At 38.5% G+C, this 26,432-nt stretch overlaps 1 protein-coding gene across 1 annotated transcript; it reads left to right on the top strand.

Moving 5' to 3' along the window:
• The first annotated feature begins 495 nt into the window (after positions 1-495).
• Positions 496-25,756, top strand: LOC131165027 (uncharacterized). The gene is made up of 4 exons (XM_058122644.1): positions 496-737; positions 23,622-24,359; positions 24,458-24,574; positions 24,658-25,756. The coding sequence occupies exons 2-4, from the start codon at positions 23,625-23,627 to the stop codon at positions 25,588-25,590; spliced, it is 1,785 nt and encodes a 594-aa protein (XP_057978627.1). The 5' UTR covers positions 496-737; positions 23,622-23,624; the 3' UTR covers positions 25,591-25,756.
• The last annotated feature ends 676 nt before the right edge of the window (positions 25,757-26,432 follow it).

The raw sequence follows: 26,432 nt of genomic DNA on the forward strand, positions 1-26,432 counted from the left end.
AGAATCTAAATTAGAATTATGGAGAGAAGTTTTGAAATCTAAATGCTTTAGGGAAGTAGAAATAAGAAAAAAAATATATGAAAAGTAATTTTAATCATAGTAGGGCGAATATTGAAAAAAATTTTAAATTTGATGATAAAAAAAATCAATAGTAGTACTAGTTTATATAAGTTGAAAGAGAAATTGAAAAAGATATAATGCATAGAATTAAACTTCTAGCATGTTATGTGATAAAATACTCTTAAAATTAAAAGAAGAGTTTTATAAAATCATTGTAAGAACAATTACGATCTATTGATCAAAATATTGTATGACTCAAAAATAATATATTTAAGAAAAGTAATTAAAAATGAGAATATTAAAATGAATAAGGTGTGGAAAATTAAAAAAAATTTAAAAAATGAATAAATTCGCGATAAATTAAATATAATTCCAATAGAAGTTATGATTTCATGTAGGGCTTAAAATTTAGTAGGTCACCTTCGCCATAATTGTTGTTGTTAAATGGTTCGGAGGAAGAGAGGCTAAGATCGAGGAGGGGAAGTAGAAAAAAGTCAAAAACCAAAAAAGGGCCACCCACGAAGGGGAGGGCATTTCCTGCGCACGGTGATACTCTTAACATTTCTAATCCCCTAGCAAGAGAGAGGAGCAGCCGACGCGTCCTCCTCCGCCCGTCGGACCTCGTTCTCTCCGTTAGCTCCGCCGGCAGCCTACTGCCAATAATATTCTCCGGCGAGGTACTCTCGTTCTCTCTCTCTCTCTCTCGCGAGCGCTCGCGCGCCTCTAGCACTATAATAAGGGCTTCAGATTTTTAGATCTAGCACTCACCGTGACGCTTTAGGTTGCTGATTTGTAGGAGGAGATGCTGATTACTGATTTTTAAAATTTTCGTGGTCATGATATGTGTGATGCGTACAGCTTGATGTGATTGTTGTTGTTTCAAGTTTGTTTTATTTACTTAACGAATTTCTTTTGAAGCTTTCATCAACTACAATCCCTTATCTCTCTCGTTCTGTCGCTCTGATGTTCTTCGCTTTTGACTTCCCTGTATTTTTTCTTTGCTGGGGAATCTGAGGAAGAAAGAAAACCTCAGGTCATTTATTTTATTTTTTTTGTCTTTTGTCTTCAAAATGTTGAAGTTTTCAGACGAGCGAAGCGAAGTGGGACTGTGTGTGATTGTGTTGAGTGCAGTTTTTTGACATTTTTGCAGTAAGTAAACAGGATCCTAGGGACCTGACATTGTGTTTGATTTGGTGCATAAAGAGGAAGCAACTCTCCTTTTGGGTGTTTTTAAAGCTTTTTGTTTGCTTCCTATGAGTCATAATGGAAATCTTGTAGAAGCCCCAGAAATCATTTTGCTTATGTAACGTTTTGTTTTTTTATTTTTCCTCTTTCCATCGATTTATTTGAGCGTTATAGTCTTCATCACTAAATTGAGTGTGCTATGGGGTTTGTTGGACACATACAAATTTAGCCATATTGTACTGGCTGTACTAGATCAGACCAGCTCCAGTTTCTCATTATAGGCTGCATTTGTAGGCAAACCAAACAAAATAAAAATTTAAATTTTTGTACATATGAAGAGACATCAATGAATCCTAGTTTTACCTTGGTAACTGTGAGGAAAATGCTATCTCCGCTTATACTGAATGTAATTCAACATTATGGTTTAGATGAGGTGAGCTCCTTTCGTTATGTGAAAGCCAGAGGACAAGAGTGGGAAGATACAATTCATTATGTTTTATTTGTTTATTTATTTATTTTAAATATTTTTATTCTGGTAACAAAATTCTAGCTAAAGAAGATACTATCAATAAACTTGTGAGATTTAGGAATGTGCCATACAAGGTGGAAGGATGGGCTGTTGTGCTGGATTACTGTTACTATTCTGTTATTTTCCAGGAGTTTACATAGTTCAAGATTGAAAATGTAAAAAATAGTTGTTGGAAAAGGATCACCCCCTACCCCCACCCCGCCAGCCCAAAGTTTATCAGAAATTACATTATACGATCTTATCCCCCTCTTCTTTGGTCTGAAGACAGATTTGCCTCCTTTACTCTTAGAGATTTCAAAAATCGCCCATGCAAACTTGGATGTATTAACTAACACCCTGTTTTATGGGCAATTTCTCTTTTGTTAATTGACATCATTTTTTTGTATCTGGGTGGTGCCCCTTGCTGCCCTTTGAATGTATTATTTCACTGATAGAAAAAAAAAAATTAGACTACCAGCTTAGATGGACTAATTTACGAAATTATCTATGGCTAGGTGTATCACTAAGTGGGTTTACCTGAAGCCAACAAAGGAATTTTTGAGTATTTCTTTTGTTTGTTAAGGTAAGGATGTGGAGAGGCTGTGGAGATGTACTCTTTACGCTACTTTATGGGGAATTTGGTGGAGAGGAATGCTAGAATTTTTTCTCAAAGGAAAATGTGAAAGGATCTTCTTTGGGAGAGAGTGCAATATTTGGCTTCTCTTTGGGCTTATGGTGCAGGCTGTTTTTGAGAGTGGGTGGCTTTGCTAAGATGATACTGGTTTTTCTTTTTCCACTTTTGATTCAAGGACTTCTTGTTCTCCCTTTTGTATTTTCTTCTCCTTGCTATTTTTAGCTAAGAGTTTTTTTTTTTCTTCTATAAAAACAAGAAAAAAAGAAGAAGAGAAGGTCTCAAAATAATCAATACCATATGTTATGGTATACCCCTTGTAGTCCAATCAAACTTCAACCCGATTAATACAGTTGTCGGGAAGACCATATATGACAATGCGCTCACTGAACTTGTGACCCATTCCCCATCTAATTCTGTCCCTTTTGCAGAATCCATGGCTGGAATGCCAGGAGTTCCTAGACTAACTTCTGTTTGTTTGTTCTTCCTCTTCTTCACTTTGGTAGTCTACAAGATTTTCACATTGTTTCTTCATTGTGAATCTTTTGTTTTGTTTCCATTTTTTTTTATTTGTTTTGTTTTCTCTTTTTTGTGCCTTTTTTTTCTGTTTTTGAATTCAATTTTTTGGCATTGAGCCTGCTGTGAATCTACTTAACTGTCTGTATTTGGTTCTGCAATTCCTGGGGCTTCACTGTCCCGACTCCCACTTTTATGATTTTTTTTTCCCACAGATAGAATATGATTGTATGTATCTGGCTCGTTGAGAAATGTCTTACGTGGAGTGAAGTCTTATCTGGATCCTTTGCTGCAGCGTACAATTGTTGTTTCATTTAGACTCTGAATTTTGCTGCAGAATCCCTTCTGTTTGATCACTTGTTGCAATGGAATGTAATTATCTCTCAATACGCCCTTTGTCACTCACAACAAACCTTCTGAGTTGGTTTAGGCACACTATGCTTGATTTTCCTCCACGAAACTAGTATAAGGGTAATTTTGACATAATAAAAATGTCAACTTTTGCATTTACCATTCATGCAATTGAGGGAAATATAACATAGGAGGTTTCTGAAATGAATTGTGCCTGGGGAGTTAATTTTGTTACCTTTAAAAGCAAAAGTGCTTGAATCTGTTTCAACCACATAGTAGAGGAGGCAAGATGTAATTTCTCCCAAGATCCTGCCCATAAATTTATTTTAGTTATTTAATAATTATAGAAAGATTAAGATTGATGGTTGTAATTAATGAGGCTGTTATATATACATGCTGAAAGCTGGGTGCATCATTATGGCTCACTATTTATTGCTTTGTATGCTGCTGCTTAATTCTTTTAATGGATACCGACTTGTTGAGCTGATTTGACTATATATAAATTGGACTAAAAAATGCTTATGTTGGGGACTTATGAGGCTTGTCTATTTGTGATTCATAGCTTTTTTGATGTAATGCTTAATGAAATGTCCTTACCAATTTTGGGATGGAAGTAGGATTCCACAATTATTGGTCAATTGCATATGTGGTTTCGTTCTTATAATTTTTTGTTGCTGTGGAGTATGCTGATAATATTTTTATGTGCATTTGTTTTTGTGATAATTTATGCATCTTAGTTGGTTGCTTTATGCAATGGGAAGGTTCTTGGCTATGTGGAAAGTCATCAACTTGGCAAAAAAAAAAAAAAGACTGAATGATGGGCATGATAAGAATGGTTTGTGTTGGGTGATGGTTGGACTATTGCAGGTTTTTGTACATCGATACTGGTGAGGCTGTGAGCCTCTGACAACTAGGCATCTAAGCTGTTTGACCATGCACAGTGGTTTTTTGCATGCTTAACCATTTCACGAAAATCTTGAATTTGAAGATTAATATGGTTAAGAGTGTTACAGTGAGGATTAATGTGGATTGGAGTGAGTGTAGAATTTAGTACCTTTGGAATCCATTCAGTTCTCCATCAGCCTTTTGATTGACTTAGATCTTCCTATCCTGTGAGGGAAACTCTAGGCCAACTACTTTTTTAGGATATAGTGAAGTGTGTGTTTATGAGATATGAGAGTTGAAAGAGAGCCGTGTTTCTTTAGGGAGTTGTGTAACACTTACTATTGGACGACTTTCCTGTATTCCCATTTTTGCTCTTGTCCAGTAATTGTGTTGGTGTTGCTGAGAGCCTGAGAGGTTGCAATGATTAGAGATTTTTATGATTGGTGGAAAAAGATTCATATAGCTGACCCTACCTAGTGGGATGTAAAGTCTTGGTTTCTGTTGTTGGGTATAGGTGATGGTAATATGGACCATTTAATCATTTAGGATGTAGTTAGAAGGCTTAGTTTGAGAAGGGGAGGGGGTTGGGATTAGCAATTTGGTATGTAAAAACATTATTAGCGACAAAACAGCTGTGGAGGTTTCCCATAGAAAAATGAACTGTTTTGCACATGGTTACAGAGGGGAAATGCGGCCTTCATTGTAGTTAGTGGGATGCCAAAGACGGTGTTTAACCTACTACTCATGCAAGCCTTGAAAATTTAACTCTCAGGTTTCTCACCTTTACTTTTTTTTTTTGTCCCACTTAATCTCTGGGGTGGGGGTGGCAGTAGGGGGTGGGAAGTGATTGGGTATTGACAATTTGGTCTGTGGGAAAAAAAATTTCAGTGGGGAAATGGAGGTGGAGATTTCCGTCAAAAGAAGTGCCTTCCTGCACATGGTTACTGAGAGCCAGCCCCTAACAAATTCAACTAAGGTTTCTCACCTTTTCTTTCCCTTATTCTGCATGGGTTGGTGATGGCCATTATATGGAAGTCAAAGACGCACCTCAGGTGCTCCTAGGCATGGGGTGCACTGGAGCTATGAGGCTTGCGCTTCATAGGGGTTGGGGGGTGAGGCAAGCTTCAAGAGGGGCACCTCATGCATGTCTACCTTAATACTCTTTTTTTTTTTTTTACCTTCTGTGTTATTCTTCTAGCCTGCTGTGCTGCTCTCAGTCAGAGATACAACTCCTTTTTCTTTTTTTTTTTTGCTTTTGTTCTCCTTTTTTTTGGAATTTCTGCTCTTTTTCCTGAAAAATTTTCCTGAAAAATTTCTGCTCTTTTTTCCTGAAAAATTTCTGCTTTGCTGCTCACAGTCTTCTTCTTATGGACTGCCGTGCCGCTCTTGGTGAGAGCCACTCTGAGCCCCCTTTCGATGTCCTTTTTTTGTCCTCCTCCCTTTTTTTAGCTGGTTTATATGGAGCTTGCTGTTTTTTAATGGAAGCATTTCTTTTTCTTGGCATTTCTGCTTCTGTTATCTGGAAACTGAGTGCTGTTTCTTGAATTTCTCAGTCAGAGCTGCTCTGCTGCTGCTTTTACTCTGTGTGTGTGTGTGTGTTTTTTTTTTTTTCCTTGCTGCTTACTTCTGTTTCTGTTTTGTGGAATTTGTGGCATAAATGTTGCATACTATTGAAAATTTGTACTATAGTATTAATTTATGTTGTAGTATTGAATATGTTGATGTTTTAAGATTCAAATATTAGTCTGATGTGTTTACAATCAAGAATCCATTTCATTATATAGACGTTTTACAGACAATTCTAATAAATGGGTGACTTACTTTTCTGAGGTGCATGCCTTTGCTTTATGCCTCGCACCTGGGCTCCTAGTACATTTTATGCCCCAGTGCGTCTTGCGCCTTTGACTGCTACTTGTGCAGTCTTTGGGCTGGTGATGTTTCTTTGTGAGTTATGTACTTATATTTCTCCAATATTTAGATATTTTAACATCCATAAAGCACCAACTGCATCTTATTATTTTGAAGGGGAATGCTGTTCTATGAGAATTTTTTATTTTATTTTTGGAATCTCAATGAGAGAAAAGTGGAAGAGCTTGCTAGTTCAGTGGCCATCCTTGATTCTTTTTTTTTTTTTTTTTTCATATTCTAAGCATGATGTTTGTGGCTTGGAAATAATTTCAGTGTCGTTTATTTCGAACATTCTCTTTTGCAGTGATTGAAATCCCCTCTGAATAAGAAAATTAGGATGGCCGGGTGCCCTCTAAATTCACTAGAACTTTGTCTCTTTGGTTTTTAATAGGGTTAACATTAATGGCTTATTGTTGGTAAGGAGTCCTAATAAAGCAATTTGCTGAAGTACACACATTGAGGTGTTTCAAATGCTGTTTTCAGTACGCACATCAATGTGTTTTTAGGCTAAAATGCATTAAGGGGCTTTTAAAGGGCATGAATCCTAAACATGCTTGCCCTGGCATATGTTCAAGAGAAAAATTTTTGTCTTTCATACTTTGCAAGGTAAGGCATAGTGTCACGGATCCCAAAAATAGGACTCAAGTAAGGGCCGTGCGGCACTCGTTGAGAGCTCTCCCCCGACGAATTAACCAATAGTCACACGTTCACGCCTGCAAGCATGAGCACTAGATAAGTCTCACTATCCATGAGAAACTTGGAACGATAGGATATCACATGAGCAAAGACATTCATATACATAGAATAGTACTAAAGCAATAAGATATATCACAATCCAAGGCAACAAAACACCATAATGAAAAGAACTACTTATATTATTCATATCCAAGTGAATAACCATACAAACGTTAACACAAGCAATCAAAGATTCATTATAAATCCCTAGAGAATACAATTAGAGCAGTCTCTCTCTTCCCCATTTACCCCATTACATTGTCACTCCCTAACACCCCCCCCACTCATTTTATCGACGTCCTTGTCGAAATGTTGTAGAAGTACTCTTCAATCTTCTGATGCTGGGGTCATTGTCTTCAAGTTTTTGAAATCTTTAAATTTCTGCATGGCATACTGGAGGTTTTCGGCCATTTCCCAACTGTTCTCTTCTTCTCCCAGCCCCATCCACTGAACAAGATATTGTTGTTGTTGTTGACGACTTTCTTTATTGACGACTCTGTCTACAAGGATCTCTTGGACATCTCTGTTTACAGTCTGTCTTCTGGAAATTGTTGATCTCCTTAACTTCTATCGGTGTGGATCTGCTTCATCAACGTGGAATGGCTTTAGGTTGCTGACATGAAACATCGAATGGACTGGTCGTCTATGACTATTCATCCACTCTGGTTGTTCAAGTCGATAAGATGTATGCCCCACCTTCTCGATCACCTTGATTGGACCTTCATAGCGATGTAAAAGCCTTTTATCTTTGTCGCGAAGAAATTGAAATGTCTCTGGTGGCACTTTATAAGAACTAGATCTCCAGCTTTAAATTGTTGTGGTCGTCTCCCTTTGTTTGTCCATTTCTTCATGCGCTATGACGTTTTTTCTAACTGAGCTCGAGTGGCTTCTATACTTTGCAACCAGTTCTTTGTGAATTGGTATGCTTTCGGGCAATTTCCCTTATATGGATCATTAAGAGTGTGCGGGAGATTCGATTGTTGGCTAGTCATAATCTCAAAAGGGCATTTGTTAGTCGTAGAAGATTTCATAGAATTAAAACAAAATTGAGCTGTATCCAATAAAGAAACCCAATTTTTCTGATTGGAGTTTACAAAATGTCGTAACTATTCTTCCAACATCCCATTAAAATGTTCTGTTTGACCATCTGTCTGAGGATGATAGCTAGTGGAAAGATTAAGGCTTGACCCCATCAAGCGAAAGAACTCGCCCCAAAATCCACCAGTGAATTTGACATCTCTATCACTAATTAGGCTCTCTGGAACATCCCAATATTTCACTACATTCTTGAAGAATAGCTAAGCTGTCTTCTCCATTGAGCATGGCTTAGACACTGGTACAAAAGTTGCATATTTTGAAAATTGATCAATTACCACCAAAATTTTTGTCATAATCATCTACTTTTGGCGATGAAGAAATGAAGTCTAAAGAGACACTCTCCCATGGCCTTGTAGGTCCTAGCAATGGCTCCAACAATCTTAAGGTCTTCTTTCTTTTGACCTTGTCTTGTTGTGAGGAAATGAAGTCTAAAGAGACACTCGCCTATGGCCTTGTAGGTATTAGCAATGGCTCCAACAATCCTGAGGTCTTCTTTCTTTCTACCTTGTCTTGTTAACAAATCAAGCATGATTTGTATAACTCATTACATCATCTTGCATATTTGGCCAATAGTATCTCTGTGTAATTAGAGCATGAGTTCTTTGCCATCTAGGATGTCCAGCCCACAATGTTTCATGACACTCTTTTAGTAAGGTTTTCCTCAAGTTCCCAACTTTGGGCACGTGCAGTCGCCTTCCTTTGGTCATTATCAACCTATATTCTACGTAGAATTGTCGTGTCTTTCCTTCTTCTATTAGTTTCGTCAATGTCTGAGCCTGCTGATCTGTACTTAAGTGTTCCCTGATAAGTTCTTGCAAGGATAAAGTCACCCTAGTTGATAAATGATTCGTGAACTTCAATGGTGTTAATTTAGTTTTCCTGCTTAAAGCATCAGCCACTTGATTTATCTTCCCTGCCTTGTATTCAAAATCAAAATTTAATTCAACTAGCTTCTCCTACCAGCGGTCTTGTTTTGAAGTTAGTCCTGGTTGTGACAAGAAGTGAGTAACTGCCACATTATCTGTCTTTACAACAAATTTGGACCCCAAGAGGTAGTGCCTCCACACTCGAAGGCAGTGTACCACAGTTAGAAGTTCCTTCTCTTGGGCTGTATAGTTCCCTTTGACGCCTGTTAATTTTAGACTTTCAAAAGCAACTGGATGCCCTTCTTGTAAGAGAACTCCCCCTAACGCAAAGTCTGATGCGTCTGCTTGCACTTCAAATGACTTTGTCACATCGGGAAGGGTTAGCATAGGATCTCCTGCAATCTTCTTCATTAGTTCAACAAATGTTGATTGGCAATCCTCTGACCACCCCCATGGTACCCTTTTTCTCAATAAATCTGTTAATCACAATTCTTCCGGAATGCCCCTCTATGAACTTCATGTAGTAGTTGGCAAGCCCCAAGAAGGATCGTAATTACCTAACGGATGTAGGTGCTCTCCATTCATGGATGGTTTGTACCTTTGCCAGATCCATTCGTATTTGGTCCTCTTCAATGATATGCCCTAAGAACTTGATACGCTTTTGAGCGAAACCACATTTCTCCCTTTTCACATATAATTGATTTTCCCGGAGCTTTTGAAAGACCTATCGAAGGTGTTCTTGATGTTCTACTAAGGATGAGCTGAATACAACTATGTCATCAAGGTAGACGACTACAAATCAATCAAGGTAGTCCTGGAAAACGTGATTCATTAGAGTACAAAAGGTAGCAGGTGCATTTGTTAACCCAAAAGACATGACAAGGAATTCGAATGCTCCATACCGGGTGCCCCAAGTGGTCTTTGGTTCATCTCCCTCTGCGATGTGCCTTTGGTGGTATCCCGATCTCAAGTCTAGTTTAGTGAAATATTTGGCTGTACTTAACTGATAAAAAATATCGGCAACCAACAAAATGAGGTACTTGATGCGAATAGTCACCTTATTGAGAGCTTGATAATCTACGCACAATTGTAGACTCCCAACTTTTTTCTTTTGAAATAACACTGGGGCCCCAAAAGGCGCTTTTGATGGCTAGACAAATCCTACTGCTAATAGATCATTTAATTACTCTAGTAAGGGGCATTGGCTGGCGCTTTTACCCTAGGCAAAAGCTCAATTTTGTGGTCTATCTATCATCGGGGTGGTAAAACCCTAGGGAGCTGTTCTGGGATTACCTCCTTGAATTCCTCTAACACTTCCTTGATTTCAACCGAACGTACGCCTACTTCTTCATTTTTTGAAACTACTGGTAGTACCACGAAAGAAAGTTCTCCCCTCTTCACTCCCTTCTTGAATTGGAGGGCTGAAAGCAACTTCTTCTTGTCGAAAGTGTTGTAGGTAGCAGAAACTGGACAAGGGGTATCTCCCATTATTACTAAACAGTCCACAGTTGGAATCGACATTGAGCGCGTAACCTTAAGGAAATCCATCCCCAATACCACATCAAAATCGTCGAGGGGTGCCACTATAAAGTCTACTATTCCTGACCACGACCCCATTTGGCAGGATACTTTAGGCGCTACTCCCACAGTGGCTAACACTTTTGAATTTACTACTTTCAATTTACCCACATCCTTGTCTACTTGTAGTTTTAACTGGTGGGCTTCTGTATCAGCAATGAAATTATGAGTGGCTCCTATATCAATCATGGCCTTGATCTTCTTTCCATTCAAAAGTAGGTCCACATACATCAAGCCCTTGTCCTGAGACTTGTTGGTAACTACTTGGCGCTCCAATGCCCCCAAAAACCGTAAGGCTCCCACCATATCCTGTTTTTCTCTTGGGATTACTGCCGGGGTTTCTGTTTCCCCTCGAAGAGCTTTTAGAGCATTCAAAGCCTTTTGTTTGGGACACTCCGCTACTCTATGCGGTCCGATGCAAAGGAAGCACGAGACTGGTAGTCGACGCTCCCCACCCCCTGTATGTCCTCCCCTTCACTCCTTAGTCATGGGAGTTCTTCTATCTTTCCAAGAATTATTCATTTCCCTGCCCCATCCCCCATATGTGGGTTAGCATACTTTATTGGGCCTCGATTCGTTGTTGGCGGACATTGGGTAATTTCACTTTCCAGAATTGTCTGAAAAATGATCCAACCGTTCAGCAGTTGCGAGGGTGGAGGAGAGGTCACTAACCCCTTGTCTGCGCAATTCATTCTTCGGCCATGTCTTCAAACCCCGAAAGAACTGGAATAGCTTATCTGATTCAGTCATGTTTTTGATGTCCATTACCAGGGTCTGGAATTTCCGTACATAACTCCTTATTGAACTGGTTTGCTGTAAATCACATACCTTGCACCATGCCATGTATACTCTACATTTTCTAGGTATAATTGTGTCTTCAACGCCTATTTCAATTCCCCCCTAAGTATTAATGACACACTTATTATGCTGAATATCTTCCCATTTAGTTTTCTACCACATTTTAGCATCTCCAATAAGATATACTATTGCAATATTCACTCGGTCCTCCTCTAGATCAATCCGTGAACACTTAAAGTAGTGCTTCAGATCGAAGATAAAATTGTCCAGTTCCTTTGCATCTTGAGTACTCCCAAAACTTTTAGTTTCTGGTAACTTTATTCGAATCCCTACTCGACTTAGTCATCAGCCTCGGGCCATCTGCGTCATTGCAGTCAGTTTCACAATCATTTCTTGTAAGTCACTCTGAACCTGGTCCATTGCATTCTGAAAATTGCCTATTTCCTTTAGATCTTCTTTCAGAGCACTAATGAACTCCTTGACATTCTTTGTAAGCAAATAGAAATTGTAAGTCAACTCCCGTAAGGAGGCCTCAAGCTCTATTGGCTCTCCCCCTTAGGAGGTTAGAGATGGCAATATGCCCTCAATATGTTCTAGCCCATTCTCAAAGGCTTTCAACTGTTCAATGTTCCTCTAGAAGGCCTTAAGCTCTATTGGCCTTTTCTCCAAAGATTTTACCCGTGGAATGAGTTTCTCAAGTTCCACAATTTTTTCCTCAAATTTTGATACACCATAAAGTTTTCCTCTAGGGATTTCTTTGGCGGCCTCAAAAGCTCTATTGGCACGCCTTTCTCTTCTAACAATTTTGCCACCAACCCTTGGAGTTCAAAGCATGTTGTCTCCAAGGTTTCAAGTTTTGCCACCTTTGTCTCAAGCACCTCAATGCGTTCTATCTTTCCAAACTTGTTTCTTATGTTACCACTCATGGAGCTCGCACACACTGTGCTCTAATGCCTACTATCACGGATCCCCAAAATAGGACTCAAGTAAGGGCCGTGCAACACTAGTTGAGAGCTCTCCCTCGACAAGTAAGCCAATAGTCATATGTTCACGTTGGCAAGCACGAGCACTAGATAAGTCTCACTATCCATGACAAACTAGGAACGATAGGATATCACAGGAGCAAAGACATTCATATATACGTAATAATACTAAAGCAATGAGATATATCACAATCCAAGGCAACAAAACACCATAATGAAAAGGACTACTTATATTATTCATATCCAAGTGAATAACCATACAAACGTTAACACAAGCAATCAAAGATTCATTATAAATCCTTGGAGAATACAATTAGAGCAGTTTCTCTCTCCCCCATTTACCGCATTCCATTGTCACTCCCCAACACACAGCATAATGGGAACATACTTTCTCAACAGAAGTATAAGAGTGGAAAACTAGTTGAGGGCTTGAAGCCCCTTTGTTCATAAAATTCAAACTAGAAAGGGGAAGAGGGGTATTGCCCTTGCCCATTTTTTCACACTTAGATGATGGTTGCACGCCCAATCCTCCGACAATCTCCCTTGGTTTTCTACCTTCTTTGGCCAACTTCTTCAATCCCTAACCCTCTGACCATATTTGATTATGAAAAACTCCGTGTGAGATGAATCTCTCTTGGCTTTCAGCCTTCAATCCCCAATGATCGTATTTGATTTTGAAAAGCTCTTTATGTGTGGGATGATGCTCGTATATTGATATCAAAGTGCTTTTTGCATTCAATTCTCTTTGAGATGATGTTGGTCGAGAGATGAGGGCCAAAATATGGGTTATAACTTATAAGACATGAAGAACCTTTCAGATTCTCAAGCAGGGCATCTGTTTTATTCCTTTTTACTGGTTGGAAAGATAACCCATTGTTATGTTATTTTCTTGGATAGGTGTGTCACAGGCTGAATATTTCACACTGTAAGGGTTGTGCGGTGTCATGGGCTGAACACTCCACATCATAAGGGTTGTCCAGCTCTAGTTGAATTACACAAGCTTAAATAGTTAGTGTAATCGTGGTTCACCACATGAACAAGTTCATAAGACTTAAATACAAATTAAGCAGAATAAGTTTTCAAACAAGAAAGTAAAGTATGGAATACATTTATTGAACTATGAATGCAATGTGTGTACTGTGAGGAAAGAAAATAGGCTGAACACGTTAACATTTGCTAGCGTGGTTTACAAGATCGATGACACTCACTTTTTGCTTAAAGAGTTTTCCAATTCCTATTGTAGAACGAGGAAGTATCACTCTGACTGAGGAGTCATATTCCCCATTTTCTCTAAGGCATTACCCTCAAAGAATAAGACCTACACTAGTATTTACATCGTGGTTATTTGTCCAACATGCACAAGACAAGCGGTCATAGGCATGCATAAAGCTGTCCTTGAATTATTCCCCAATTATGTAGTCAACATTGTTCTACACTTTGATGCCAAGTAGTCCTCAACTTTGTCCACAAACAATTGCATGTCTTACATTTCTTTATATCCTAGGCCCCTCCACTTTATGAAGAACTTGTGTCGTTGTTGTCTTGTTGATGCGAACTCTCAATCTGCAAGGATCTCTTCAACTTCTTGTCATTGCAAGGCCTTCAGTGGTGCTTTGGTTGACTAGTTTCGCGTTAGATCTTCATTGTCGGTAAGGTTGCGTACTATAGATCCATTGTGGTCCGCCCCTTCCTTGGACCCCGCATACGCGGGAGCTTTGTGCACTAGGCTTCCCTTTTTTTTATCTTCATTGTCAGTAATGAGTGGATTGAGTGCAAGGTGCACCACCTTCATCCAAGTTGGAGGTTAAACCTTGTAAGATGTCTTCTCAACTTTGGTCAAAATGGGGATTAGTCCTTCCTATTTGCGAAGCAATTTTCTATGTTGATCGCGTAGTGACTTGATCCTATTTATGATGGGGCTTGTCAAGCACGAAGTCACCCATGTTGAAGTGTAATAGTCTTCTCCCTTGATCTATCTAATTCTTCATTCGTTTTAAAGCTTTCTCTAGACACAAGCTTGGTGAAGTACTTGATTGTATTGTATCACCCAAGTTGTTCACCTTTTGCTATCTTCACCTGGTAGTAGCCTAGCCGCAAGTCAAGTTTGGTAAAGTAGTTGGTACGAATTAGCTAATTAATTAGTAGAATGGGATACTTGTTGTGGACAACACTTGTTGAGCTCGCGGTTAACCACTCATAACAGCATGCTCCCAAGCAACATCAATGCTTGGAAGGGTGCTTTGGAAGGTCGTGACTCGTATGTAACTTGCTTACAATATCTTCTGCAATTCTACTGACTCTGGAGGTGCCATCTAGTATGGTCCTCTGGCGGGGGCTTCACCTAGGATAACAACTCAATCTCATGTGCTCATCACAAAGGCGAGTTAAGAGGTAGTTTATTTAAGATCACAGCTTGGTACTTGTTTAACGACATCTTAAATGGCAATAGGCATCCACTCTTGTCCTATGTCTTCATCCACCACTAATGAGACAAGACAAATCAATTCACCTTTTCTCAATCCCTTCTTGAGTTGCATGGCAGAGAAGAACTTTGCATCATTTTTTTTTTCAAAAAATTATATATATATATATTGCCACAGCTTGCACCATACAAGGGTGATTCCCATTAGGCAAGGGGAATCAACAAACATCATCGGGACTGCTTTGGTTTTATGAAAGAATCCTATTTCACATATCACTTGGAAACCATCCATTAGAACGAGAGTAATGCCCTACCAATTTACCAAGTTTTATAGTCACTTGTTTGGCTAGTCTTTTTGTTGATTGGGCTGCGGAATTAATTGCATTCAATGTAGGTTAGGCTGTGGAGTTAATTGTGTTCGTGCCTCCTGAGTCTTTTATCCATCTTCAACTTGAGTCTTTGTGCTTTACCTCGTGAGACAAAATTATGTATAACCTAAGTATTCACTAGAGCACAAGTGCTCTTCCCCCATTGATTCATAGATTTACAAGATCAACTTTTTACCTTGGCCAACCTTTGGTTCTTTTGTCTACCTTCCAATGCATTGAATAACCATATAGCACCCATCCTTGAGGTTTTTTCCTCATCTTCATCCTAGCCTTGTGACCCCTCCACAATGGAAGCTTGCAAGACATTGATTGATAAGTTGTGAGGGCAATCGTAATTTTGTAAAGACCTTGACATTATGAGCATTCAATCTTTTACCCTTACGATCAGATTGTTGAAATTTTGAGATGAGAATGGATTGTTTGAAGTTGATGTCTTGGTGTTAGCTCTTGCACTTTTGGACTAGCCTATCTTGAAAGACTTTCTGTTGTTTCCACCCAATAAGCCACAGTCCTTTGGCATTGAAGAATTCTCTTGCAGTTACGCTTGGCAGTAGCCTGTGTAGTAGGCAAGTCTTGAACCTTGTCTATGAAGTTCAGTCCTTGCTTAGGGTTTTGATCCTTTAAGGAAAAAAACAATAGCTTGTTGTTCTGTAACATGTGCCTGATATCCTGCACCAAAGAAGAAGATTGTTTAACTTACTCTCTCATTGTCTTAGGTGCTCAAGATCTCGCGCATTATACTTAATAAGAATTTGGCCTTGAGCTCTCCCTTCAGGTTTGCCTAAGTATCAATTGTATACTGACAATTTCATCATTCTTTATGCGTCACACAACAAAGCATCCCAACTCAGCTACGTAGTAGCCATGGATATTTTCGCCTACTCCGAGTCAGCACTAACTGTGCTAAGTATTGATCCATGTCAAATAAGAAATTCATCAACTCCTTAGCATCACAGGCATCATTATATGCTCTTGGCCCCCCCCCCCCCTTCTCTCCCATATTGTACCCTTGTAAAATTGGCATTCTCGAGATCGAGAAGCTTCTTCTTGGTGCTCATGGAAATCTTCCCACAATTCATTAATGGAAGCTTGTTACTGTTTTTTGGTTCCCTCGAATAAATCAACATGTTTAGTAAGTTAGGCCACCTCTATAGCCACACGGTTGATCCTCTCAATTTATGCCTTCAGCGCATCAATTCTATCAATAGGACACAACGTGGTTCTCCCATCATCGCTTCACATGATCCCACAATCCAAAGATAACCGTATCATGAAAGAATTAATCAAGCTCTATACCAACTATCACGGGCGAAACACTTCACATTGTGTGAAGGGCTATGCAACACTAATTGAAGTACACAAGTTTAACTAGTAAATTGAAAGTCAACAGCAGTTTACAAATTCACAAGCATCAAATACATACTAAGCAGAAGTAGTAAGCAAACATAAAAGTAAACACGAGTCACACGGCAAACCATAAAGCTACTGAACTCATTTATTACATCTTTGAAGGCATTGTGTGTTTAGTGAGGGAAATCAAGTACGATATAAACATGTCTATAATAGCTAGTAAATTTTACTAGATTGATTGAACACTTACCCTCCCCCTAAAGGGATCTCTATGCAATTCTTACTGTAGCACTGGAAAACTTCGCTTTGATAGGAGTTATACACTTGTACTCTCCTTTTTTCACTAAAGCATTACTCTACTCAAATAATAAAATCTACATTAGTATATACATGATGGTTACCCACCCAATGTGCACATGACAAGCGGTCAAAGACAAGCATAGAGGCCTGGACAAAAACAGCTTGCGTTATGTGAATTTGAAGTTTTATAATTTTATGTAACTGATTTCATTATTTATTTAATAAATACCTAAATTTATTTGCATACATATTTAAACTAAAGTTAAATTCCCAAAAGGCTTACACCCCAACACCCTCAACCCCTTGAGGCTTATGTTTTGATGTTAACTTTTTTCCATTTTTGGGTGAGATGGGTGTGTACATGTGGCATGGGTGAACTTTATTGAGCATTTGTTTGTACGATTTGGGTGAATTTTTCTCTAGTTCATGTTATCTCAAAAGAAATTTCTTTCTCTCTAGTTCTTACTTGAAGCTACCTTCAATAACTTGGCTATGTTAAAATAACTCAAAATTAATGCCTGACGCCATTCCTAGAACTTATTTATGCTAGCAGATAGGGGTCAAGCAACTGAGGTTATCCAGTACCACAATAATAAATCAAGTTCTTATCAATGTAATCTGCTAATACAAGTTTACAAAAGACATAAGCATGTTTCACATTAACACTTAGAAAGTGCATAATGTTCACAATGACAAATTAGAAAAAATGTTTAATGTTAGCCTTGAGAGAAATGTGACGAATAATGGAGTTAAGAGTTTTTTAATTTTTCATTATTATTAGATGACCCTGCCTCTGGTGCATGGTAAAACATTTTAGTTTGGGTGCTCAAATTTTTTCTTTTATTATGAAAAGATAAAAATAATTTGAAAAATGAGAACAATGTATCCTCCATAAATAGAAAACGTGTGGATGCCTATTAAGAAAACCCCGTTTGAGAGCCCCTTCTTGGAACTCTTTAAATTGTTAAACTCTTTCTGCTAATTCCTCTTCTTTCCACATTCTTTGGCTGGGTGTCAATTTGAACTTTCTGACCAACCATACAAACTGACTCTAGATCCATTTTATCTAACAAATTTTCGTGCTTCTATATTTGTAGCGCATTCCCCTCCATATTCCATTTCTGAACAGAGGACTACTTCTAATTGAAGAGGCAAGGAATGTGAAGAAGAACAAGCCCTCTATTACTCTTAGTATTAACAGAGATTTGCAGATCTCCAGAAATATCCTTAGAAACCTTAATCCCTGCGTCCTAGATGTCCTTATCTTCAAAAAAAATTATTGGCATCTTCCAAAAAATATGAAGAATTTTCAGAAACACAAGAAGCATTCCTTATTGTCGTCATATTCTTCTTGTAAAGTTAGTCATGTGAGACAAGTATTTCTTTCAATAATAGTTGTCAAAATCGTTCAATTCTCGTCAAATTGTACTTTTTGCCTTGATTCTGGCTTTGTGTTTCAAATCTAGTAGGTGAATCCAAATAAGGAAAAATTGACCTTAAATCTTCCAATTAACAATCCAAATTTTATGATTCACAATTGAGTAAGCATTCTCATTTGACCCAAATCCAGCAGATCCAATTGATTCCCATCAAAACTATTTGAAACTAAAAAAATTCACTTCTTTTTGATGCAAAAAGCCTTGAAACCTTTTCCTAGGGCCTTTAGAATCAAAATAAACAGAACATCTGAAGTTATATCTCTATTTTGAATTGTTTTCAAAATTTTTTAGTTTCCTGAACTTTTAACAATTCCATGAAGTCTCCATTTGTTTGATTCTTCTTGAGAAATATTGGGAAATAGTTTGTTTTGAAGTTAGAAGTGTTTACATTTCAAAGCGAGTTTTTTTTTTCTTTCTTTTTAATAGAAAAAAAAGATGGCTTTATTGGAAAAAGAAGAATGTTCAAGGAGAACAAGAAATCCTCCAAAACATGAGAAAGAAAAAAGAGAAAATGAAAAATAAAACAAAAACAATGAAACAAAACTCGAACAAAGAGACTAACAAAGCCAACCAATCCCACTGGATATCCAAAAACTTCACTCCTTTGAAAAAAACCAGCAGAAGCACACCAAAACGAGGCGAAATAATGAATCTTCTTCCATAACAAAGATTCCTTTAGCTTTTTTCCCATTAATATATGGGTATTTCTTTCAATCCAAAAATATCACAGAACTGTGAAAAAACTGCGCACATCCACAATGTATCCTTTCTTTTACCAAAACCAGCAAAGAAGTGGCTAACAAATACTCCACCAACTTTGGACAAACCCAATTTTCTCCCGAAATATACCAAAAAGCTTATTCCATATATTCCAAGCAGCTGAGTTGAGCAAAAACAAATGAGACACTGTTTCAGGAAAAAAAAAAAAAAAGGGCAGCCCAGTGCACAAAGCTCCCTCGTATGCAGGGCCTGGGGAAGGGCAGACCACAATGGGTTTATAATATGCAGCTTTACCTTACATTTTTGTACAAGGCTGTTTCCACACCTTGAACCCGTGACCTCCAAGTCACATGGCGACAACCTTACCGTTACGCCTAAGCGACAACCTTACTGTTTCTGAACTATCAAGACAAATAAAACATATATAAGGAGAAAGTGCTTTGGAGGTCTTGTACTCTGCAACAGATTGTTGGTGTTAGCTCTATGAAAAACAACCAACCAAATAAAAAGCTTTGATCTTTTAGGAATCTTTGGCCTTCCAAATAATTATATGGGTTGGAACAAAGTGAGTTATTTACTTCAGTATCTAATAAAGATTATATTTTTCATCCATACATGGATGGTGTGTGTGTGTGTATTCATGTCTTAATCAATATATTCATTTCTAATGTATTTTGTTCGTTTTAGATAAAGAGATTTAGTGGACAACCCGAATCTTATGACTCTATTTGTCTCTCGATTCTCAATTTACAGAATTAGGGCCCCGTTTTGTTTTCGAAAATGAAAACCAGAAGTTGAATTCTGCATATTTTGTATTCAAAAATATGTTTCGATAACTGAACCCAAATTTTGTTTTGCAAAAATGAAAATGGATACTATGGATAATTTGGAAACAATTTTTTTCTTCTTTTGTTTTTTGGGTGGCTGGTATTCAACACAGCAATTGTTGGTGGGTTGTGGTGGCCGATGATGGTGGGGATGGTGGTGATCAGTGGTGGTGGTTGTTGGCAGTGATGATGAGCAGATGTGGGGTATTTTGGTCGATGTTGGTTGGCGGTGGCTGGTGGTGAGCAGTGGTGCCAGTGGTGGGCAACAGTGGGTGCCGCTGCTGGTGGGTGGCAGTGCATGGTGGTGGGTGGAACATGTGAGTGATGGGATAAGAAAGGATTGGGGGTTTCAGATTGCATCTGGATTTACAGAATACATCATTTTAAAGAATCCTCAAAGTGGGTGTGTTTTTAAGATATAATCCTAAAAACTGTTCTGTGAAAAATGACTAATCAGAGTAATCACATGCCTCCTTTTTCCATTTCTTGCGTCCCTTGTTCTCAGACACAGAAAACTGTATCCAAAAACTAGACAGGCCCTGAGATTTCAATTCACTAACCAAATTTGATTTGACAGCTAGGCTTTCAAAATGATTCTTATCTTCAGACTCTTCGACCCAATCCTTTGCCCCAACACTATCATTACTCCATGTTCTCTTGACCTCAATCAAGAAACTGCCATCAGCATTTCTCTTCAAAACCTTCTGAATAATTTTATAAAATTGCTTCTCTCTTTTCAAAGTGATGGTGCAACATGTTCCTGCCTGAATTGCCCTCAACTGAGAAAAACTTGATTTAATTGCATGATAAACCTGATTAAATTGTCGGGAATGACCCTTTCTATTTCAGCTTCTACCTTGGATTGAACAGAAGGTGGAAGCATCAATGGAGGTAACTGGAGAGCACTTACCTGGATTTCCTTCCAATATGCCCTGATTGAGCCAAAGCGACCTTATTTCTCAATATGCAACCCTTAATTCCAAATCTTTGCCTGCCACAATTGATCAATTTCTGGAACCACTCCTCTAGTTAAATGCCCATGGCATCCTTGTTAATCTTAACTCAGTGTAATCCGGGAACTTACAATTGTGCTTCAACCATAGTAGTTAGAGGCGCGAGGCGAGCCGAGGCGCAAAGGGTCTTTGAAGCCAAGGCGCGAGATGTGAGGCGAAGGTGCACGCCTCATGAAGGTGAGGCGCACAATTATTAAAATGGTGTAAAATGTCTATTTGGGGTAATTGATATATGAACATATGAATATCTAGTAATATTAGAATTTAAAATGCCAAAACATTCAATTACAAAATTGAAAATTTAATAAAATTACCAGTACGAAGCCTAAAAGCATCAACAATTCAACATAGTTCAACATCAAAAGAAAAGAGTACAAATCAAAAAATAGTAGCTAAATTTCAATAAAAATAATAAATATTATGTATTAGTTATAATTTATAAACTTACAGTAATTAAACTAAATATTACAAATTAAAAAACAGTAGCTAAATTTCAGTAAAAAGAATAAATATTATGTATTAGTTATAATTTATAAACTTACATTAATTAAACTAAATATTTAATTAGTAATTACATATAAAGAAGAAGAAGAAGAAGAAGAAGAAGAAGAAGAGGAAAAAGAGTAGCTAAATTTCAATAAAAAGAATAAATATTATGTATTAATTATAATTATAAACTTACATTAATTAAACTAAATATTACAAATTAAAAAACAGTAGCTAAATTTCAGTAAAAAGAATTAATATGATGTATTAGTTATAATTTATAAGCTTACATTAATTAAAGAAAATATTTAATTTATAAGCTTACATATAAAGAAGAAGAAGAAAAAGAGAAGCAGCAGGCAGCAGTCAGCAGTCAGCAGCACGCTGTACGCAACAAGCAGGCAGCAGGAAGAAGAAGAAGAGACAAGAAGACTTACAAAGGTTTGAAGGCAGGCAGAATAACTCGTGAGGGCTCCTGCTGGTTCGAAACGAAGCCACGAAGGGTCGTGCTTCTTCAAAATGTTGAAGGCGAACTCCGGATCCTGGTTCGAAGCTCGAAGACGAAATTGCGAAGGCTTCCGGCTGGTTCGAAGGCTCGCAGATGAGCTCACGCTGCTGGTTCGAAGGATGGCGAAGGCTCCTGCTGGTTCGAATGTGCAAGACGAACTCACGAAGGGCTTTGAAGGGCCGAAAGATGATAGGGCTATGTTCATTCGAGTTGAATGAGGGCTAGGGGTCAGGCTGTGGCTATTTCCCTCCTTTAAATGACTCAAAATTCACAAGGCGCGACTCACTGCACCTGTTGCCCCACTGCGCCTCGTCTCACCTAGCGTCGCCTCTTGCAGGTTGCCTCGCCCCACCTGGTTTGAGGCGCAAGCCTCTTCACCTCACTGCGCCTTGCGCCTTTTAACTACTATGGCTTCAACATGATTAAGTGTTTGCATTAAGCCTCAGCCTAAGGACTCTCTCTTGAGTAGGCCTTCAGACTGAATGGGCTGTACTGTATTCTGCTTTGAGTGACCATGGTTGGTATGCTAGATAGACTAAATGTACTGAGCTAAGTTTCCTCAGCTTGGCCTAAAACAGAAACATAAATAGCTTGATTGTTATTACTAGGACCAGGACTAAATAAATTAATAAGACTCTTTTGCTCTGAGCCATCTGTCCCCTTTTGCTGGAGCCTGAAAAGCCAACTGCCCCAAGTCCACAGCAATATGGCTCCAATCGATTGAGTTTGTGGGTCTGTCCCTGCTGCTCAAAAGAGCAATCACTTTCCTATGAGATAAGCAGCATCACTTTTCTAGCCCTCTAGTGCTGCCTTGAACCTAAGATCTAGCTGTCACACCATCTGCCACCTTTTTTAGGCATTTTCACCTTCCCCACTCTTTGTTGAGCAAGAAGGGGGGAGGAATAACCTTAATGGACATGTATTTTTTAGGCACAAGTTTGTATTGCTTCCCCCCCCCCCCCCCCCCCCCCCCCCCCCCCAAAAAAAAAACCTTGTCATTAAAAAAAGCACTTCTAAAGAAATTTAATTAGAACAAAATCTCCAAAATTGTATAAAAACTCCGTGGAAAAATATAAGGCCCTGTTACCTTTTCATTTCATTACAATTACTCCCTTCCTTTTCCTTTTGTTATCTTGTGGGTTGGATGTGGATTAGCTGGAGCTTGAGGGCCATAAATTCGCTTATAGGACAAAGTTGAGGACACTGACTAAATCGTTAACGTCTCATACGCACATATGTATATATATGGACCAATGTTTTCAAAGGCTTAATTGAGGCTCGCCTCAAGGCAAGGCATGCCTAAAACTCCTTGAGGCTAAATCTAAATACCAAATCCCAAAAAGGCTAACGCATTACACACTAAGGCTTATGCATTTGCACAAAATGCACACCTTTTGTGCCTTTTTAGTTGAGGCTAATGTATTTTGTGTTGTGATTCTCAAGTTAGATTTGGCTAGAAAATTTGTACATGTTTATATAAATGAATGTCATTATATGAGTTCATTTCTAAAACTTTTGAACCTAAACCTTTCCAAAAAATGTGATGTATCTTAGATCATGAAATAATTTGAACTTTGCAATAGTGTAGCTATATCTTGTCATGATTTACCTCATGAATTCATGTTAGCAAATTTTGAGTGGCCAAAAAGTTGTTTGTAAAGTATGTTTAATTTTCTTTACATCATGTGTGCTTTCCTTAATTTTTTCGTAATTTTTAAAATATATGTAATTTATTTACATATTTTTTTATCTAAAAATAAAATTCTCAAAAGGCTTACGCTCCAATACCCTAAGGCTTACGCCTCACCTCTTAAGGGTTAAAATGCCTCGCCGTACGCCTTTGTCTTTCAAAACATTGATATGGACCATGGTAAAATTATCCATATATTTCCATGCTTGCGATTCTTTTAACCTGTTCTTCAGTTCTCTCCCATTACCACTTTTCTGTTTTCATGCATGTGGATATTTTCTGAGCAGAAGAAAATCAAAGCACTTCATTTTGTATCATTGAAACTTCTATCATTGTTGCAGCCACAATCTTCTTGGAATTTTCTTGGTTAGGTAGACTATGGCAGACGAAGCTAAGAATAAGGGAGCTGAGACTGCTCCTGAAGCCTGCTCAAAGCAATTGTCGAATGATAAGGTGCAGAATGCTGCTGAAGGATCCTCAAGACAATTGCCATCTGAAAGTAAAGCTCCAGAATGTTTGAAGCCAAAGCCTAAAATTTTGAAGAAGAAAAAAGCCAAAGCTACTCCAAAAGGTGAGAAGAAAATTATTGTGAAGAAAAAATCTGAACGAACAGGCAGCCAACCAAGTAGCAAGAATGAGATAGAGGATGGTAAGAAGGTAGATTCAAGGGATGGAAATGAACAGAGTAATGTCACCAATGACAAGCACATCATCAGTGGGCAACGGGATAAAAAAAAGAAGCGGAGACTTGTTAAGCGAAAGTTTGCGAGTGTGGAAAAGGAACAGAACAAACAAAAGAATGATAAATTAGAAAAGAGGTTGGGGAATCAAAATAACAAGGAAACACATAGGGTGGAGGAAAACGAAAAGAGGAAAGAAAAGCTTGGTGGCTTAATTTTCATGTGCAATTCGAAGACTAAACCTGATTGTTTCCGCTATCGAGTCATGGGGGTACCGATGACCAAGAAAGAGCTTGTGTTGGGTGTTAAACCTGGGCTTAAGCTTTTTCTTTACGATTTTGATCTGAAGCTTATGTATGGGATTTACAAGGCATCTTCGGCTGGTGGCATGAAACTTGAGCCAGCTGCTTTTGGAGGAGCCTTCCCTGTTCAGGTCACTTGAATACATATATTTTTTTTTCCCTGGTAAAAACTTAATTTGTTCCCAATCGATCTGCACTTATTTTTATGCTGATGACTTCCAGTTTTCAGGTGCACTTCAGTGTTCATGAGGATTGTTATCCCCTGCCTGAGAGTGTCTTCAGGAAGGCAATGGAGGAAAACTATGATGAGAGAAACAAGTTCAAAACAGAACTTACTGTTCAACAGGTGAGAAACATCTGTTTCCTTACTGGTTTTGCAGTGCTGCTATTTCATAATTTAGCGTTACGTTATCCTGAATTCCCCTGCAGGTGAGAAAGCTTGTAAGACTTTTCCGGCCTGCCGAAGTCCGCACGGGTGCTCCACCCCTTCAATCCTCTACAACAGCTGTAATAGTTAAGGATAAAGGAGATTATGAGGGGGCAAGAGAATCCTTACCCCATTTGCACAGGGAACGACATGCTCGAGATGCCTATAGCGACACTAGGAGTTACGCCGTGCTGCCTCATGAGAGGGATCAGCGCGTTCCATACAAGGAGGTGGTAGCTGCAGGGAAAACAGAAGGTCCTCGTGATGCATATCTGACCGAAAAGGAGTATCGAACTTACGGTCTTCACAGGGAGAGGCATCACCCAACTCCTCCGCGTCGTACTGCTGCTTTAGAACCATACCAGAGGAATCATGAAGGAGAGCACCTTCTGAGGCATGCACCCCCTATATATAGCGAGACTGGCACTGGGCACAGGGAACCAGTTCGACATAATCCATTGTTCCTTAAAGAAGAAGAGTATCGAGTTTATGGTTTGGGTGCTCGACAGGAATTACCCCCCTCGAACCCTACTGCAACTGCCGCCTTCTCTTCATATGTTACTTATGATGGACGGGAATTGACATCGCCAGTCACTCCAGCTAGAGGAACTGTTTCTGCTATAGGTTCTTACAGAAGGGATCCCTATTATGCTCGAGAGTTTGGTGGTGCATCTGCAGATATGTACTCACGGCCTCCCGGTAGAGAGGAAGTTGTTTCGGGATCTTATTCCCTTAGTGGAAGGCGGGAGAGTTACTTGAATGAGGATAACGACTCGCGAAGAAGAGAAATTGATGAAACAGAGAGGTATTCGAGGTATGCTTCGGATGCTCTAACAGTTTACAACCGCGGACACTACTATCAAGGGGGCCGATCTGAAACCGGGGTGGCGCCAGTTTCATCTCGATACTCTTTTGCAGGTCCATCGCATCGCTGACTGTAGTTTGCATTTCTCTGTTTTATCTATTCTGTTAAAAATCTTGATGCCGCCTGCTGAACTATGAGCTTTATGACTATTAGGAGTCTTTAATTTCTTGACACTATTTTCTAAATTGTATTGCTTGAATTGTGGATTAAGAAAGGATAATTTCGGATTTAGAAAATGGAGGGGAGCTTTGGTCCATTTTCTAGCTAACTCTGGCAAGGCTAGTCCAATGGCAGCCCTTTGATGATCCTAATGTCACTGTTATATATATTCTAAGGTCTTCCGTTGGTTCGGTATCTCTCAAGGTCTCCAGGAGAGTGATGCCTTTGGCATTTGTTTGAATACGGGCATATTTGCATTCTTAGGAGTGAAAGGATTTTTACAAAATGAGTATCTTTTTCCTGCCCTGTCTCAGGAGCGAAGTTCCATTGGAATTCCATTGCTATGGAAATTCTACTATTGATCAAAGTATCCTTAATATTTTGATGGATTTAATCATAATGCCCTTATAATATGTATTATAACATTTTATTATTATATTTTAAAACAATAGGTTATTATCAAAGTGGAGTTAAATGTTATTATTGCTTTCAATTATTTCCATTATTGATTAAGAGTTGAAATTTTTAAAATTATGGTGGTTGAAAATTTTTGGATGCAGATTTAAGGAGTATGTTTTTGTCTTGAAAATATAATTATTCATAGATGAAATTTTAAATTTGATGACCCCTTTTTGAATATTGAGGTTACTGAGTTTTGTTCACCATTTTTTTTAGTAAGTTTTTTAATTGAAAAATATCAGCTTCAAACTGAAATGATGCTATTCGAGAAGCTTGCGTTTAGCATTTCTTTTT

This window comes from Malania oleifera, chromosome 9 (genome assembly GCF_029873635.1).
Source record: "Malania oleifera isolate guangnan ecotype guangnan chromosome 9, ASM2987363v1, whole genome shotgun sequence".
NCBI classification, from domain to species: domain Eukaryota; kingdom Viridiplantae; phylum Streptophyta; class Magnoliopsida; order Santalales; family Ximeniaceae; genus Malania; species Malania oleifera.

Bases quoted from the DNA above. Each gene is read 5' to 3' on its own strand.
- LOC131165027 (XM_058122644.1), top strand. From the start codon at position 23,625: ATGGCAGACGAAGCTAAGAATAAGGGAGCTGAGACTGCTCCTGAAGCC. The intron at 24,360-24,457 runs GTCACTTGAATA...TCCAGTTTTCAG, and splicing joins GAGGAGCCTTCCCTGTTCAG to GTGCACTTCAGTGTTCATGA. The intron at 24,575-24,657 runs GTGAGAAACATC...ATTCCCCTGCAG, and splicing joins CAGAACTTACTGTTCAACAG to GTGAGAAAGCTTGTAAGACT.